Source organism: Delphinapterus leucas, chromosome 11 (genome assembly GCF_059928025.1).
Source record: "Delphinapterus leucas isolate spDelLeu-1000000601 "Yukka" chromosome 11, BTC_Dleu_Yukka2, whole genome shotgun sequence".
Classification (NCBI taxonomy): domain Eukaryota; kingdom Metazoa; phylum Chordata; class Mammalia; order Artiodactyla; family Monodontidae; genus Delphinapterus; species Delphinapterus leucas.
In genome coordinates, this window is record NC_143139.1 from 99,249,017 (window position 1) to 99,266,858 (window position 17,842).

Here is a 17,842-nt window from a genome sequence, read left to right on the forward strand (position 1 = left end):
CTCCCAAGCTCTGCCCTCGTGTTGACTGGAAGTCTCAACTCCTCCACCTCTACCGAAGCATCTGAGGACTCCTACGATGCCCTCTCAAGGGCCACCTGCTACCGAGGCCGAGAGAAGGCAGGCCCTGAGCACGTGCACACACAAACACACACACACACACAGAGCACCCTTCACTCAATTCCCGAAGACCTGAATTTGACTTTGCTGACAGTATTTCTGCTCATGTGTGGTTTTCAGCGGCTGCAGGGAAGCCTCGTTCCTCAGGCCGCCCCTGTGAACAGGAGGACGACAGAGCAGGACCCGTGCTACCCACAGCCACGCTGCAGCTCGGGCGGCTGCCTTAAAGCATCCACTGTCCCGTGGAAAGGGCGTGATGATGTGTGGGATTATTCTGTTCCTCTACTTAACCAATTGTGCAATTTCAAATCACCTGCAAATAAAGCTAAGTCTCCGTGAAGTTGTTTGTTTTAAGCACAAAAGATATCTTTTCATTTCCAATAGGTCGTTGTAGTATTCGTTTCCTGGGACTGCTGTAACAAGTACAACAAATCTGGTGGCTTTACAAGAACAGAAATGTGTTCTCTCATAGCTCTGGCGGCCGAAAGTCCAGAATGAAGGTGTGGGCAGGACCGTACTCCCTCTGCAGGCTCCAGGCAGGACCCTTCCTGCCTCCCCAGCTGATGGGGGCTCCCCGTGTTCCCTGGGCTGTGGCTTCATCATCCATCTCTGCCTCTGTCATCACATGACCATCTTCCCTGGGTCTCAAATCTCCCCCTCCTTTCTCTTATAAGGACGCCCGTCACTGGATTCAGGGTGGACCCTAAATCCAGGATGATTTTACTATTCATCGAGAGCCTTACTAATTACATCTGGAAAGACCCTATGTCCAAAGGAGGTCACATTCTGAGGTTCTGGACACGAATCTGGGGGTGATACTACTCAACCACTCCAGCGGCCCTCCACGCCTGTCCTAGAGTTACAATCATAGTAAACGTTGGCCTCTGCAAACACGGAGTCCCGAGGTGAAGCAGCACCTAACCCTGTGGGGCTGCATTCCCCAGCTTCCAAGACACTCACCGGGCTCTGGTTTCTCTGCCCTCTGGGAACGCTCCTCCCGGCCTCTCCCACCAGGCCAGTAAGGGGAGGTGGGCCAGGTCCAGCTCCCCACCTCCACAGCCGTGCCTCAGGCCCCTCCTCTGGGGCCCACACACAGCCATCCAACCCTTTCTGCCCTTGTTCTCTCCTCCGCAAACCCAGGCTTCAAACCTGTCTTCCCTTGCCAAGCTTGTTCTCCGGGTCCCCCACCTGGAGAGGGTCCTGCAGCTGCCCAGAGAGGGGGCCAGGAGCCCCGGAGCCATTCCCTCCCCTCCTCCCTTGTCCCCATCAGTGCCATCCCCCAGGGTCCGTGTCACTCGCCTCCACTGCCACCTGCACCCCAGTCTACACCAACCCCGCTCTGCACAACCACGGACAGTGACCATCTCTCGGGCCCCTGGACCCACGCCAGCTGCTCATCACCTTACACATCTGCCTGTTCTCCACAGAGGCTTGCAAACAATCCCGCTGCTCCATAAAGACCCTCCCACCCTGGAGTCCGGCCCTCGGCCACACGCCAGCCCCGTCTGCGCCACGCTCACCACCTCTCATGCCGGCCACACGGTCTCCCTCTTTGAAGGGAGGTTGGGGGATTCAATAGGCTAATGGAGACGACCCCCTAGGTAAACACTCATGCATATTCACCACTGTCAATGATCACCCCCTGGTGACCCCCTTTCTCTGTGCCTGGCATCCTCTCTGCTGGGCTCTGCAGGTGGCTTCCCTGTGCCCGGATGCAGCTTCATCTCAGGCACCCTGCATCCCCTCAGGAGGCTTCACCCGCCCACCTGACCAGGGCCAGGGTGCCCAGGACAGACCCTGATGGCCCAGAATCTCCCCTCTCCAGAGAGCACCCACCCCAGCTCCAGGGTGACACCTGCTGTGCAACTGTTCCCCAGCCTCTGTCTCCCCAGGCTCTGGGGTAGGGGCAGGGGCAGGGTCTGTCTGGGGGTCAAGTCTAAGAATATCCAGCACACAGAGGGTGCCTGACAAACGCCCGGCACGTAGCAGGTACTCGACGAATGCTTGTGAGATGAAGTCTTAAAGTGCCAGGATTTCCCCCCTTCCAAGCCAATGATGAATCCTGTACAGAATTATAAAACCTGCATGATTCACGGGTTTGATTCAAACAGCACTGGGAATTTAATGATCTAATGAATGAAGAATTAATTCTACAGATAAACACGCTTTTTTTAAATAAAAGGCAGTGAGGACTCTTGAGTATGCAGGTTTCAGATGAACTGGGTCCCCCGAAAAGGGTCTCGTCTCTGGGTTCCAGGACCTGCGTTCAGGCCAATCCCAGGCCCCCATGCGCGCCTTTCCACGGCAGCCACTCCAGCTAAACTGCATAGTAATCCACTTACGTGTTTCTTTAACTGTATCTTCTCCTCGGGGCCGTGCTGGATCCCGACGGCCAGCCCTCGGGGGAAAGCCCTGATTTGCAGAACTGTCCCATTTCCATGGGACATCACAGCCAACCTGGCATCAGAACTCAGAGTTGTGAAGAGATGTGATAGGATGGTTTTTAATTCGTAAAATCATCTTACTTTAGGCAAATAATTAGGACCAAATTTAGTGAGCCCTATATCTTTTTTTTAATATACAGCTCTTACATGAAACACTAGTTAATGCAATAAATGTTCTCAGATATGCTTACTTAACAAGATTTAACTTCACCTTTCCTCTTCTAGGAATCCTCAAAGTAAATCTGGGCTTCCAAAATTTCTTCCAAGCATCCCAGTATCCTGCTTAGAGTCAGAGGCTTGCTCTGAGCCATTCAAAACCTGGGGAAAGTTCCCCCATCTTCCTCTTGTGCACCCCCAACCCATTATGACTGCCAGCCTCGCCCGCCCACCGAGGATGAGGTTCACCCGAGCAAGCTAATAGCCTTGCTCAATAATTCATGTAGCACCGCAACCCCCTGCCGAGGAGGACCTGAGGCCTGGCCTCCTGGTCACGGCTGCAAATGCAGAACCCCACACGGAAAACTGGGAAAGGACCCCCGCCGCATAAGAAGGCATTCGTAGCTGCAGAACAGGAGCTCCCAGGAGCCGAGGCCCCTCTAGCCGCCACGACCTCACGCACGTCCCGGTCACTGGATGCCTGTCCCACCCAGGCTTGGGGCTGGGGGTGGGAGGGCAACACTGGCCACCCGGGAACCCCAGCCCGTAGTGCCAAAGCCACAGACCCTCGGGTGGGGAGCGTTAAGTGCCCTAGAGAAGCACCAGCTTCACAGAGCTTAAACAAGGGCTCGTCTGCAGGGTTACAGGGGCAGCGGAGGCCTCGCAGCCCCTGGTGTGGGAACTCTCATACGCCCCCATCTTACAGACTGGAAACTGACACCCGGCACAGGGTGTAAGAATACCATTTGTTGTTTGCAACCAAAAAAGATATTCCTTAAATGTAAGGGAAACGGAGGAAAAACATAGTGCCTGAGCGGGGGAGCCTCTGAGCTGGGCTGTGCAGGAGCGTCCATGGCGGTGGAGACGGCTCGGCCCCAGAAAGGGCCCCAGTAGAAGCACAGGGATATCGGGGGCTGGGCCGGATGCTGGGTGACGGGTGCGCACCTGGTCAGGTCTGCGAAGGAGGGGGGGACAGCCAAACACCCCTCGCTGTAGAGAGACCTGTGGGGAGCAGGGCCTGGCAGGGGGAAGGTAAAAGGTACAGGAGTTGTGTGCGTGTGTGTGTGTGTGTGTTATGTGATGTATGTCTGTGTGATGTGTGTGTGTGTGAGATGTGTATGTATGTGATGTACGTCTGTGTGGCGTGTACATGTGATGTGTGTGTGTGATGTGTGTGGTGTGTGATGCGTCTGTGTGTGGCGTGTATATGTGGCGTGGGGTGTGTGCGCACGTGTGGGGGACAGTCACGGCAGGTCTGGGGGAGGAGGGGCAGGGCGGGAAGCAGGAGATGACGGTGTGAACGTGGTTCCTGCCAAGAGGCGCTTGAGAAGATGCCGGGGTGGGGGCCAGCGGAGGGGAGCGCAGCCAGGCCGAAGCCCTCGGCCCTGGAGGGGGGCCAGGGCTGGGCCCCAGGAAGGGAAGGGAGCGTAGAGGTTTTTATGGCTTCAGTTTTTCGATAAATAAAGAGACAATTGCCTTCTGGTCCTAAGCGATAGCTCAGGGCTTTGAACTAGAAAAACTAGACTCTCCGGAGGCAGTGATGCACCCGCACAGCTTGTGTTGGAAGCTTCAGGAGCACGGAGACAAGGACAGGGTCTCTGAAAAGTTTGAACACTGAAAAAAATCGGTCCATCCACCCACCCACGGCCTAGGCACACCCTCCCACCTAACCCCCCCCACCACCCCCCACCACCCCCCACCCCCCGCCGCAGAGGTGTCCCGAGCAGGCTTCCCACCGCTGACTCCGTTTCCCAGGCTGGAAACCCTCCCTGAAGGCAGGATTTCTGTTTCTGGCCCCGGGGCTAGCCTAGCCCCTAGGAGGCCGGGGTCAAGGTGAGATCGGCTAATTCTGTGAGGCTCTTGAGCTGAGCACCTGGCACGTGGGGCTGTCACATGACCCCCTGCTCTGAACTGGCTTCTTGAGCCTGGAGGCCCCATCTGTCCACCCCAAGCCCCGCACTGGCCCTCTCCCCGCCCCCAGCTCCCTTCAAGCCTCTCGCCCTCCGCCTCTGAGTTTCAAGGTTGTTGGACTGCCTCACCTCCTGGCCCGGCCCTGGAGTCCCCTCCCCTACGGGGCAAGGCTGCCAGGAAGGGCCCCTCAGAGGCCAGACACCTGCCCACAGCACAGGGAGGGGAGGCCGGAAGCCCAGACCATGGCAGGCCTGCCCCAGGCTGGGGCTTCGGGGTGACTTCACTACTGTCTTTGAAGCAAATTCCCAGAACCCCGACACACCCATCTTTTTAAAATATAAATTAAAAATGCATTCCAGCGCCAAAAAAAATGAGTCCAGCTTCTCCACGGCTCCTGGCTGTAAGTCAAGAGTTACCTACACATCTGAGAGGTTGAAACCCGGCGAACCTGAAAAATCGCAGTGCTTTCCAAACTCCTGGTGCAGGTACACGGCCCGGCCCGGCCCGACCCAGCCCAGCCCAGCCCGCAGCCATACTTGGGGACCCCCTCCTTTCAGAAAGGGGGTGCTCTCCCTACCCCCCTCTCCTCACGTCCATTGAGGGGTGGGGGGAACAGAAAATAACCAACCCTGAAGTCAGCTAAACGGTGGCTCCTAAAAGATACGTCCAGGGCTTCCCTGGTGGCGCAGTGGTTGAGAGTCCGCCTGCCGATGCAGGGGACACAGGTTCGTGCCCCGGTCTGGGAAGATCCCACATGCCGCGGAGCGGCTGGGCCCGTGAGCCATGGCCGCCGAACCTGTGCGTCCGGAGCCTGTGCTCCGCAACGGGAGAGGCCACAACAGTGAGAGGCCCGCGTACCGCAAAAAAAAAGAAAAAGATACGTCCACATCCTAATTCCCGGAACCTGTGACTATCACCCCATGTGGCAAAAGAGTGACAATCACGTCACGTGGCAAAAGACGTGATTAAATTAAGGATCTTGAACTGAGACCCTCCTTATTACCCGGGTGGGCCCTCTGCAATCACGCGAATCCTTACGAAAGAGGGGCAGCTGCAGTTTACAGACCATGTGAGGATGGAGGCACAAGCCCAGGGAACCCAAGGGCACCACGGCTGGAAGAGACAAAGGGACCCGCCCCTGGTGTCCCCAGAGCCTTCGGGGGGAGCGTCGCCCCGCCCACACCTTGATTTCAGAATTCTGACCTCTGGAACCGTGAGAGGATGAATTTCTGCTGTGTTAAGCCACCCAGCCTATAGTCTTTTATTCCGGCAGCCACAGGAAACCACTATAAATCCTAAACACACCACGGAAACTGGACAGACTCAGCAGAAATCCCTTCCTGGGGACAGTCCCCTAAGAAAGCAGCGCCCCTAACACCTTTCAGCGACTCCGTAAGCCTCAGCGGAGCTGGAGCCGTGGAAGAGAAAGCCCCCTCTGTCCCCCAGGTCTTTGTGGTGCCCAGTGGGCAGCAGCTAAGGACCCAGGAGGCACCAAATGAACACACACAGGTGGACCCCAAAATCTTGGCTGCCAAAGCCAGTGGGGGAGGCCCCCCAGGGGGCCGGACACTGGCACGTGGGGTGCCTGGGGCAAAGGTGCACCTGGTGACCAGGGGAGAGTTCACCGAGCTGGCCCCCAGGGCCTGAGCGCCCAGAACCCCATCTTGGCTCCTGAACCCCCTGAAAGCAAAGGCAGGGTCCTTCCCAGCCAAGGATGTGGGCTCAGAAGGATACAGCTGGTGGCAGCTCAGGAGACATCTGGGGTCCCAGAATGGTGGAGGGTCCCACCCCGGGGCAGCCTGGGCCCCAGCCAACATCTCCCAGGGGCCTGGTGGGAGGGAAACTCATTCTGTCCTGGGGCCCGACGGGGAGGCTGTTCAGGGCCCTCCTTGTGCCCTTGTGGGCCTCTGCAGGCGTCTCTCCAGAGACCATGGGATGGGGGGCGGTGCACAGCCTGGAAACTGCCTCATCCAGGGAGGCCCTGGCTTTGGGAGAGGTCACCCGGAAACCCCGGGGCCGGGGCATCTGTCCTGCAACGTCCCAAGAACCAGCTCCAGGATAGCATCTCAGACACAGGACTATGATTTAGTTCTAATGACATGCGGCCCTCTGAGGGTCTGGGCACGGGAGGGCCTGGGGAAGTCTCCTGGAGAGGGTGGGCTTGCGTGGGTGGGGTGGGAGATGCCCTGCACCCCAGAGAAGATGGAAGCCTGGAGGCCGGGCTGAGGGTCCCTGCTGACCATGGGAAGAACCTGTCGGTGGAAAGTAAACTCGCAGCTGTGGGCAGCGAGGCTGGAAAGGGGCGTCCCCAGCACTTTATCAGCTAGTAGGGAAATCGTGCCAACTCTGAAATGGCGACGTGTCCAAACTCAGCTGGAATGCTAACTAAAACCTTAATCATCCATGCAAAACAGCGGCTCGGCCCCCGATGGTTCAAATTCCCCTTCCTGCGTGGTGCTGGGAGGAGGGACGTTCCCGGGACAGATGAACACCTAGAGAAGAACGCGCATTCTTTATTCGCCGCTTGGACTCAGGACAGCCGCGTTGCCCTGGCTGACACACACTCCCTCCTGCAGCTGCGCCCGGCGACCCCAGCAGAGAAGTCTCACCCCGTTACCCCAGCCCTGCAGGCACTGGGAGCACGACAAGAGACATCTGTCTGTCCACATCAGGGAAAGGGCTCAGGAGGGGGCGATGGGCAACAGCGTGAGTGGAGACCACTCTCCCTGGGGAAGTCGGGGGTGGCCACTCACGGGTCAAGGGCTCCAACTGGACTCCCAGTAACTCCCGGTGGCCCTTGGTCCACGTGGTGCCTCCAGAGAAACAGCGGGGACGGACCCCAGGGTCGATGGCAAAGGCCTTGCTTACTCCTCCCTCCACAAATACTGACTGAGCGTCAAGGGGGTGCTGGGCGCCGGTGGGAGATATACGGAGCCCCGAAGACATCCACATCCTACTCCCTGGGGCCTGAGGCCATGTGACCTCACACCACAGAAGGGACTTGGCAGGCGTGGGTCAGGTAGGGATCTTGAGACTTGAGACAGGGAAGTTACCCTGGACTCCTGGGGGCCCGGGGTAATGGCCAGGGTCCTCGTGGGGGACGAGGGTCAGCAGTGAAGCTGTGATGACAGAGGCAGAGGCTGGCGTGAGGTGAGGAAGGGCCGCCAGCCACGGGAAGCTGGAAAAGGAGAGATTCTCCCCCGGCGCCTCCAGAAGGAGCTCCGCGAGAATAAACCTGGGCTGCTAAAGCCACTCGTCTGTGGGGCTCTCACAAGCAGCTGCAGGACACGAGCTGAGGGGGGAGAAGGCAAGGCCAGTCCTTGCTCTCATGGAGCTGCCTTCCGGCTCTTTCTGCAGAAGCAGCTGCTCTCCGCATGCGCACACACCAGATACTCACAGCCTGCATGGGGGAGACTCCTGGCAGGAACTGGCCAAGGAGCCTCGTCTCCCCTCGGACAGCGGGTACGACGACCCAGGAAGGTTCTAACCGCACGTGGCGTGTCCTCAGGCCACTCTGCTCACCGTGGTCAGACATTTCAGGGTATGCCTGTGTTCCTCACCGACCTACGCCCTGCGCCCAGCTCATCTGACCCACCCGGAAGCTGGCTGGGTGGACACGAGGAACGCTTGTTTTCAGATCTCTGAAAAGAAAACGAACCACAGAAGCCTGTCAGAGTGTCCTCTGTCCCAGCAGACGCTCGACAAGCAGGTCGACAAGAAGTGGCCATCACCACCAACCCCCAGAAGCCCTGAGGCCAGTGGAACTGTGTCCCCAGCAGCCGAATCATGTTCAATCCCTAACCCCTGGCGCTTGTGAATTAATCTCACTTGGAAATAGGTTCTCGCAGATGTGATCAGGTTAAAATGAGATTATGCTGGACTAGCGCGGGCCCTAGTCCAATGACTGGTGTCCTTTTAAAATGAGGGAATTTGGACACAGAGACAGAACACACCGGGGGCGGGGGGTGCCATATGAGGACAGAGGCAGAGACTGAAGAGATGCAGCTACAAGCCAAGGACCACCCAGGACAACCAGAAGCTGAGAAGAGGCAGGAAGGACTCTCCCCTAGGGCCTCTGCAGGGAGCAAGTCCCCACCGACACCTTGATTTTGGACTTCAGGCCTCCAGAGCTGTGAGAGAATAAATTCATGTTACTTTTTATCTTAATAAATTTATTTTATTTTTGGCTGCGTTGGGTCTTCATTGCTGCGCACAGGCTTTCTCTAGTTGCGGTGAGCGGGGTCTATTCTTCATTGCAGCGCACGGGCTTCTCATTGCGGTGGCTTCTCTTGTTGCGGAGCATGGGCTCTAGGTGCGCAGGCTTCAATAGTTGTGGCACACAGGCTCAGTAGTTGTGGCTTGTGGGCTCTAGAGTGCAGGCTCAGTAGTTGTGGCACACGGGCTTAGTTGCTCTGCGGCATGTGGGATCTTCCCAGACCAGGGCTCGAACCCGTGTCCCCTGCATTGGCAGGGGGATTCTTAACCACTGCGCCACCAGGGGAGTACAATTTCTGTTATTTTAATCCACCCAGTGTGTGGTCCTTTGTGACAGTAGCCCCAAGAAGCTAACAGAAGCCATTAGCCCCGTCCCTGTCCCCAGTGGCCGTTTGGCTGTGCACGGACACCCAGGCCAGATGCAAGGAGGGGGATTATTCTGTTTGTCAAAACCCCAGCTTTGGGGGAAAGAATTCCATGGAGGAGGAAAGGAGATCCCTGGCTAAATTTATCCCCACCGCAATCTCTCTGTATATGATTTTAATGGAAAACAAAGTCTTCCTGAAGTGCAATAATGCCCTAGCTTTACAATAATGTACTAGAGAAATGCTGGATACCCCCAACCTGGAACCAGTAGAAAGAGCCCAACGTCAAAGACGGCAGAGGTGCTAAAGAGAGAGAAACTTGGAGTAATCCTGAGTATTTGAAAAGTACATTTTCCTAAGAAAGGATTCTGTTTCTGCTTTATTTGAGATTTTAATTATAGGCCAGGTAACGATTTTCATTTTGAATGATAATTAACTCTCCAGTTTAAGGACTAAATTCAACTTGAAGACGAACTCTTCCAAGTGGAGCTTTAATCCAGTAAATTGCAGTAAAGTGCAGCAAACTCATTTCTCTTGTGTTATGTGAATGTCACCCCACAGGAGGACAGCACGGCTCAGACGCACGAAGCATTTGTAGTCTAATGTGGGGGTGCAGGGTCAGTGTACCCCAGGACGATGGAGATACTATTACGCTGATGAGAGAATTCAAGATAAAACTCAGAGCTGGAGTAAGAATCAGAGAAGTGCCAGAATTGATTTAAATTTTTCCCCATGAGCAGAAAAGATGATTCGATTTTTACATTAGAAGTTTCTCTTGGCCTTGAACCTACACAAAATATCCTGGCCCTGGGGACAGTCAGGGCCCCCAGCCCTGCTGAGGTCACCCCGGGGGACAGTCAGGGTCCCAGAAGCCCCCCTCACAGGATAACTGGGACACCCCATCCTGGGGCTGTTAGCACCAAGCTCAAACCCAGCGTCACTGAGACTCTCCTAAGTGGCCCCTGACCCTCTGATCCCAAAACCAGGCTAAATCCAGCTGCGGCACACCCCTGACGACACAGGGTCCGGCAGCCTGGATGTCCGAAGCCCAGGGACAGCCGTGTGCTTCACGCACAGAGGCAGGACTGTTGGCTGGTATTTGCCAAAACACCCTCTGAACCCAGACAAGCGGCCTGGGGTCTAAACACAGAGGCTCAGGAATGAGCGGGACCCTCCCCTCTGTTCCCCCCGACACGCAGATGACCGAGAGGTCCCTGAAAGCCCTCCTTCCCCGGTGACATCAAAGCTGCCGCCTTCTCAGGAATGCACCCCTGGGCCCACGCGGCTGTGACATAAACCGCTGCCCGCTGCCCTCATCCTGGGGGGATGTGTGAGGAAGGGGAAGGGGTTCCAAGGCAGCCGTGGGCCGGGGCCGCGCGGGCACACGGCTGGGCAGTGACCCGAGTGGAGCCTGGTGGGCACACCCACCAGCAGGACAGGAAGGGACACAGCGGACGGAAGGGGGAGCCCCATCCCCTCCAGCTCAGCCACGGGAGCGGCAGAGGCTCTGCTCTGAGCACAGCACAGAATCCCAGAACTCCAGGACGTCTTCTGAGGCCTGCGAGGAGGAATGGCCCAGTTAACCCCTGGCCCCGTCGTCCCGCGTGGGTGTTTATCACGTGCCTACTGTATGCCCGGCACGGTGCTGACGGACAAAGATGCTGGACGCAGCGGGGAGGGAGCAGACAGCACCAAGCAGATGTGGACTCGAGCCGCCGACCTCTGCCGTGGGCGAGGGGCGGGCAGAGGAACGGGGACACGGAGGTGACGTTCCGGAAGACAAGGGAAAGCGCACTCGAGGGGCAGGACCCCGGGGAGAGGAGCCGGGCATGTTTCTGGAAGGCGAGCAAGGGGCAGTGGGGTGGGGCGGGGCCGGCCCCTGAGGCTCTGGAAGGAAATCCCCGGGGCCCCCCAACCGGCTCTGCATCTTGGTGTCCCTGAAATGGGTGACAACTGTCCCTACCTCATGGGGTTGTGACAGGCACGGGGAAAGGGCCTGGCGCAGAGCCTGGGCGGACACGTGCTCTCCGCCACGTCAGCGAGGAGTGATTAGACTCTTTAATTAGGGAGACGACGCATCAAGAGGCCACAGGACCCGGACGCAGAATCACATCCTGAGGCTTGCCCTGGATGGGTTTAGTCCAGTGTCCTCCTGGGCGGGAAGAGTTTCCTGCCACCCCCTCGGGTAACAGGGTGACGGCGAGTGAAACCCTCTCCCTGGGGCCACTGCTCAGCGACGGTTCTCCTTCTCACCCATCACACTTCATTCGGAACCCTGCATGCAGAAGGCGCTTTTTAATAGATGCTGTGGAGTCAAGGAAGCAAGAGAAAGGACCCAGTAAACAGGCAAACCAGGCCATTCCGCCCTCGAGGAATCCATGGGGTGGACAAGCCTGAGCTCAGAGGCCAGAGCACCGGGTTCGAATCCTGACTCACCCCCGCCCGGGTCTAGAGCAGGGCTCCTCCCTCCACCACAGACACGAGGACCATTCTCTGTGGGGGGCGGCCTGTACCCTTGGGGGATGCAAGGCAGCACCCCTGGCCTCCAGCCACGAGCACCCCACCCCTAGCTGAGACAACCAAAAACACCTTTGGATACTGTCATGTGTCCCCCGGGGGCAGAATCACCCCCGCTGAGAGCCTCTGGGCTAGAAACTTTAAGGTTCCGTACCACAGTCTCTCCATTTATAAAACGGGGACGTACAGCTGCCAGGAGGATTGGGGTAACAGTGTAGCATCATCTGGAACAGTAGAGCACGTTAAGTGCCCAATAAGTACTATTTGCAGGTCGCTGCTGTCCTGAGGGTCCTGGAAATAAGTGGATCACACCCAAAATGAGAGCAGAGCAACCAACGCGTGAACAAGGCACCAAGGAAGTTTCCAAGATCGACAGTCACTGTCCAAGGAAGTTGGGAAAACTTCCAGAACCTTCCGACAGCAGGGACAGCGCTGAGCTGGGTCCTGAAGTAGGTAAGGACAGAGGGACGGCAGGTGCGGGGGTGGGGAGATGGGAGGAACGGGCTACGTCCTTGGGGAGCTTAACCAAAAGCAAAGCCGAAACCAAAGCTATGCTGTTCACAGGCCGGAAGACAGAGGAGCCGGGACCAAGGAACCCGGCACACATGCTCGTCACACATGACAGTCGCTGAGCTGCACCTCGATGCCTCCAGTCCTTCTGTCCCCGTTCCCTTCAGAGTGGGGTCCCCTGCAGACCCCCGCCAGGCCCCCATGCAGAGCCGTGAGAAGGGGAGATACCTTCTCCCTGCAAGGACGGGGGGGTCATGTTCTCTGGGGCCTCGGAGCTTTCCTGAGGCCAAAGTGGACTGAAGAAACACAGGGGAGCTGTCAGGGTATTTTTCCAGCATCAAATTCATGAGCTTTTCCTGAAATTAACTGATACCTTCCTTCACCCAGCTCGTCTCCCGTCTGGCAACACAGGAAGCCAGGGTCCTCCGGAGGCCTTGGGCCCCTTCCAGCTTCCCGCCCGCCAGGCCCGAGCTCGGCTTACCAGGGAGCAAGTAATAAAACCCTGGCGACGACAGCACGGCTTTCACCGCGAATAAATGGGTTCAATTACCTGAACCAAGAGAGCAGGGCTTCAAAGGAAAAAAGGAAGAAAGAGAGGAAGGGGGACCGAGTAAAAATAATCAGTCTGAATCAGTCTTATCTCGGAGGGAAATACATATGATAATTTAGTACCAAAGACATTCAAATTAGCCCCCTGCCAATCAAGACATTTCAGTGGTGATGACACAGTGGGTCATTCCCAGGCATAATTTCTCTAGAAATGACTCTGGCGATGAAAACAAAATTTGAGAACTCTGGAAGTCCTTTCCACCCAATGGGTTGAGGCCTCTTTGGAGGGGATCCAGGGTGCACGGGTCCCTAGCGACCTCTACTTATCCTGCCCAGACACGGCCCCAAGCTCACATCCGGGACTCCTGGAAGCCAGGACTGCTGCTGCAGCCACGAGACAAGCTGGTGTCCTCGACCGAGGTAGGCCCCACCCTTCAGACCCATCTTCAAGATGAAATCACCAGATTCTGGGGGTGCTTAGGGCTGTCCCCCACCAGGTCCCCACCACTACATGTCTCCACCAGGGAAAGGGCCGGTCACCTTGGGGGGCCCACCTGATTGGGCAGGGGTAGGTCCGCTGCGTGCACTGGCCGGGCATATAGCAGGCACTCAACTAATACTCCTGGAGCGAGTGGACAACTGCTCACTGGCTGACTCCCTGGAGGGCACCAGGCTCTGTCCCGGGGCCCGGGGCTACGGCTTCCCCACTTGAAGCAGGAGTCATCCGCAGAAGCTCTCCCCCATCCAGGCCACGTGGCAGGGAGGGGGACAGGGACACCAGCCCCGGGGGAGACGCTGCTCCACCGTGAGGGAGGCCGACTGTGCTGCGGCTGGCACACCTGGTCAGGCACTTCAGAAGAGGCCGAGATGCCACCTCAACGCCGTGGAGAGGGAAGGGGAGGAGGGAGAGGACCCCCACCTGCGTGGCACGGCTCCTCGGCACAACCAGAGCCCCCTGATGACTCAGGCGTGGGCTTGGGGGCTGGAGTCGCCTTTGCCTTCCTTCCCGGCTCACCACCAAGCTCCAGCGTAGCCAGGAATTTAGGGTTAACACTTGAGAGACCGTGGGGAAGAGATCTCCAGAGCTGGACAGGACGGATGGACAGGCAGACAGACACAGACGGGCGAGGGGAGGAGAGACATAGGCAGGCGATCGAGCCTTTCTCACCACAGCGGTGCCAGCGGATTATAACCAGGCTGGTGCTCAGACGCGGCAAGCCGGGGCGCATACCTATCTCCCCAGGCTGCCCAACGCCCCCTCTTCTGGCTGGGGCTCCTCCCTTCAGATGCAAAGCACCACACGGCCGCCTTCCTCTCTCTGTGCTCCCACCCCAGGCTTACTCCCTTCCTGCCCGATGAATACCTGTTAATACTGTAAGCGCCGTCCTAGGCTCCATCAGTTGCGCTGTGTCCCACACGCACGGAAACCATTTCTCCAGTGTTTACACCAAACACGTCAACCGAGGACACAGTCCGCGGAAGACTCTCAAAACCACCTCCGGGACGAATCAGGTCCCACCCAACCTCAGAGAACTTTCCAAAAAGACAGACGGTCACCATCTGCAACGGTACACTTGTTTGTCAAGTGGGCCGTCCTTCTATGTAACAGACCATCGAAGACCAAAGCAAGAGCATATGTTTCTGTACTGCTCTCGGCGGGTTTTTTATTTTTAAAAACAACCGTTGGCTGCCTTTAGAGCAATTCATCTTTGTGACAAATCAGGACGTCTCGAGGTAAGTGTATCTTCAAGGCAGAGAAGGTGAGTAATTTCTACAGTGACAATGAGGCATGAAAAAAACCAATGGTTTTTCCAGACCCAAGTGATCAGAGGCTCACAATTTCTATCCCAGTTATCACACTGTTTTCCAGTAACCAATTAAACTCGAAGTCCGTAATGAACTGCTTTAAATTTGAAGCCACTTATAAAAAGCACCTGTCATTATGTACATGCAGATTTTTTAGGTGGCTCTGGCACAATCATCCCCCTCCTGCTGTCCTTATAAAGTGGGTGGCTTAAGTGGCACGGGATCAGTACAGACCTCGGGGCTGTGCTCAGCAAGTGGAGCCAACGCCCAGGCCCACGGTCCATCCTTTGACCCTGCCCCCGAGGAGGGAAGTGGACAGAGAAAACCACCTGACACCCTCCGACCTGTGGACTGGGGGCCTCGTGTGAAGCAGAGGTGACCCGGGGCCGCCCCATCGCCTGTGCCACCCCGGGACCCGCGCAGGCTGACACGTACCTGTGAAGTCCTCCTGACACTCGCAGGTGTAGCCGCCCTCCCGGCTGCGACACTGGCCGTGGGCACCGCAGGGGCTGGAGTAGCACAGGTCAATCTCAGTCTCGCAATAGTCACCGGTGAAGCCAGGCGGGCAGCGGCAGCGCAGCCCGTTGACGGGATGGATGGGCCGGAAGAGCACGGTCGGGGAGCTGATGAAGGGGGCCGAGCTGTCGAACTTGAGCACCGACACGCATTTCATGTAGTTCTCGCACGGCTCTCGCAGACAGATGTTGTCGTCGAAGGGCAGGACGCGCTGGGTGGACACGGCCGTCAGCAGCGTCCGGTTCAGGTAGATCTGCTCCTGCAGGTCCTCCGATGGGAAAAACTTGTCCCGGACGCCTCCGGGGAGCAAGGCCGAGAAGGTCACGTTCAGGATGTTGGAGCTGACGTCCGTGTCGTTCTGAATGTTGAAGACGAAGACGGCGTCCTTGGTGGTGGACAGCACCGTGGCCACCCCTTCCACGAAGCGGGCCAGCAGTGGGGACAGGAACTTCTCCTGCGACATGTTCTCCAGGCGCACGGTGATGCTGTTGGTCAGCATGTCGTCCGTGATGACGGTGACCCGCAGGGTGCAGAGCGCCGCCACACTGTGGATGCCGTCTGCGAGACACAAGGGGGCGTCACTCGGGGGCCTGCCTGCCCGGTCCCCACCCCGGCCCGACCGGGAACAACACCCCCGAGCCCCGTGCCCTGCCCCGACCCACCCATGACCACCACCTTCACCCCACGTCCCAGACCCCCTTCCCCTCCTTCCACACTCAGCTCCCATCATGCCCGTCAAGCTCAGAAGCCCCCAATGGAAATCCCCCAACTGCTCATCAGGGCGTCTCAACAACCACCACAATCCAGCCCCCCAGCCTCACACGCTTTGCTCCAGACACGTGGGGACGCAGAGCCCCTGCTTTACCTCCTCTGCACCTGTTCCAGCCACTAGGTGACCTTGCCCATCCCCCAGCCCAGTTCAGACCCCAGTGTCCAGCACGGTCCAGCCCAGGTACGGCCTTGTCTTGTGCAATGCTGGCGGCTTCTCCGCTCTTAGCTGTGACCGACTTATCTCCAGGCGCCCAGCACACAGGACAGGACAGCACGTGCTGCTTCAGAAAGACACACAAGAGGAGGCTGCATCTCAGCCAACACAGGTGAACCGCTCACAAAACGAGCCACTTAGGACTTGGGGACTGGAAAGGGTGGAGTATTTGGGTTACCAGGTTGAGCACACCATAGGTTCCGAGCCCAGGACCGGAGGAGCTGTCCAGGGGCCACCACAGGAGCTCTGCTCACGATGGCCACAGGGCAGCATCATCACCTCCAGGGCAGCCCTGATAGATGCAGCCATGCTGCCCAGAGGGCGTTCACCTGCCTCCCAGTGCCCGGCCCCCCAAATGTGCTCTGGGACCCGAGAAAAACCTGGCAAAGTTCACATCCTTCTGGCTCAGCTCAGATCCGTGTCCCTGCAGCCCTGATGGATCCCCCCATGAGCACACCCACCCCAGTTTCCATGAGGCGTCTGGGCAAGCCCGTGAGCCCCCGGCGGGTCCCACCCCTCTCGAAGCTGTAGCCCGAAAGGCAGGCTTATTTCCAGCTTACTTCCGGGAAGCTGGAGGAAAGTCTTAGGACCACTGAGAGGATGCATTCAGGTGACACAACTTGGAGGCCATCTTGTCACTCTGGACCCAGCACAGTCCCCACCAAGGCACAAGCTTGCAGGGAGCCCTTAGAACAACGGGGAGCAGAGCACAGAAGCTTCTGCGCCTGGGACTGTTTGCCTCAGACGCAGGAGCCACAAGCCACTTTTGGCGGGGGGCACCGCGCACCACAAAACTTGTCCAGACAACGGAGAAGCATAACTGCTCCACAAGTCACAACACATTCAGGGGCAAACCTGAGATTCCTAGGGATTCTGAGAGAACCATCATCACCCCATTTGAGAGGTGACAAAAACTGAGACCCTGGGAAGTCAAGTTTCACGAACACATGCTTGGTGGAGGGGGGCCCTGGCTTCCCCCCAGTAATTACTACCATCGCCTAGTAGGTCAGGCACCGAGCATTACTGTTCCATCTGGTCCTCACGATAACCTGGCAAAGCCATATTTTTTTTTTTTTTTCTTTTTTTGGCTGCACGGCTCGCAGGATCTTAGTTCCCCGACCAGGGATTGAACCCAGGCCCCCGGCAGTGAAAGTACGGAGTCCTAACCACTGGACCACCAGGGAATTCCCTGGAAGGACCAAATCTGAAAGAGGAAATAATATTTGTATGACCTCGTTGTGGGGAGGGCACCCCAAAGGCTGGTGTAAAACCCAAAGGCCGGCGAGGTAAGGGCTCAGCTCTGTGTGCAGCTTCCGCAGAGCAGAAGGTGGATGCTGAGACCGTATCTGCTGCTCGTATACAAAGGACCGTTACTCAGCCGTAAAAGGGAATGAAATTGGGAATTGGAGAGACGTGGATGGACCTAGAGACTGTCATACAGAGTGAAGTAAGTCAGAAAGAGAGAAACAAATATCGTATATTAACGCATATATGTGGAATCTAGAAAAATGGTACAGACGAACCTGTTTGCAGGGCAGAAATAGAGACACAGACGCAGAGAACAAACGTATGGACACCAAGCGGGGAAAGCGGGGGTGGGGGGGTGGGATGAACTGGGAGATTGGGATTGACATATATACACTAATATGTACGTAATAATAACTAATAAGAACCTGCTGTATAAATAAATAAATAAAATTCAAAACAAAACAAAACAAAGGGCCAGTGGCTGGAATAAGTAATGAGGAAGC

At 57.1% G+C, this 17,842-nt stretch overlaps 1 protein-coding gene across 5 annotated transcripts in view; it reads right to left on the minus strand.

Moving 5' to 3' along the window:
- Nucleotides 1–17,842, minus strand: part of CELSR1 (cadherin EGF LAG seven-pass G-type receptor 1) — a 159,744-nt gene that overhangs the window by 90,340 nt on the left and 51,562 nt on the right. For all 5 annotated transcript variants that reach the window (XR_016395084.1, XR_016395085.1, XM_089921461.1 and 2 more), the window contains exon 2: nucleotides 15,026–15,664. Coding sequence is in view for 3 of the 5 variants with exons in the window: in XM_089921461.1 (XP_089777587.1) it covers nucleotides 15,026–15,664 (639 nt within the window). In the remaining 2 variants the exon portion in view is untranslated. The remainder of the gene's footprint in view (nucleotides 1–15,025; nucleotides 15,665–17,842) is intronic.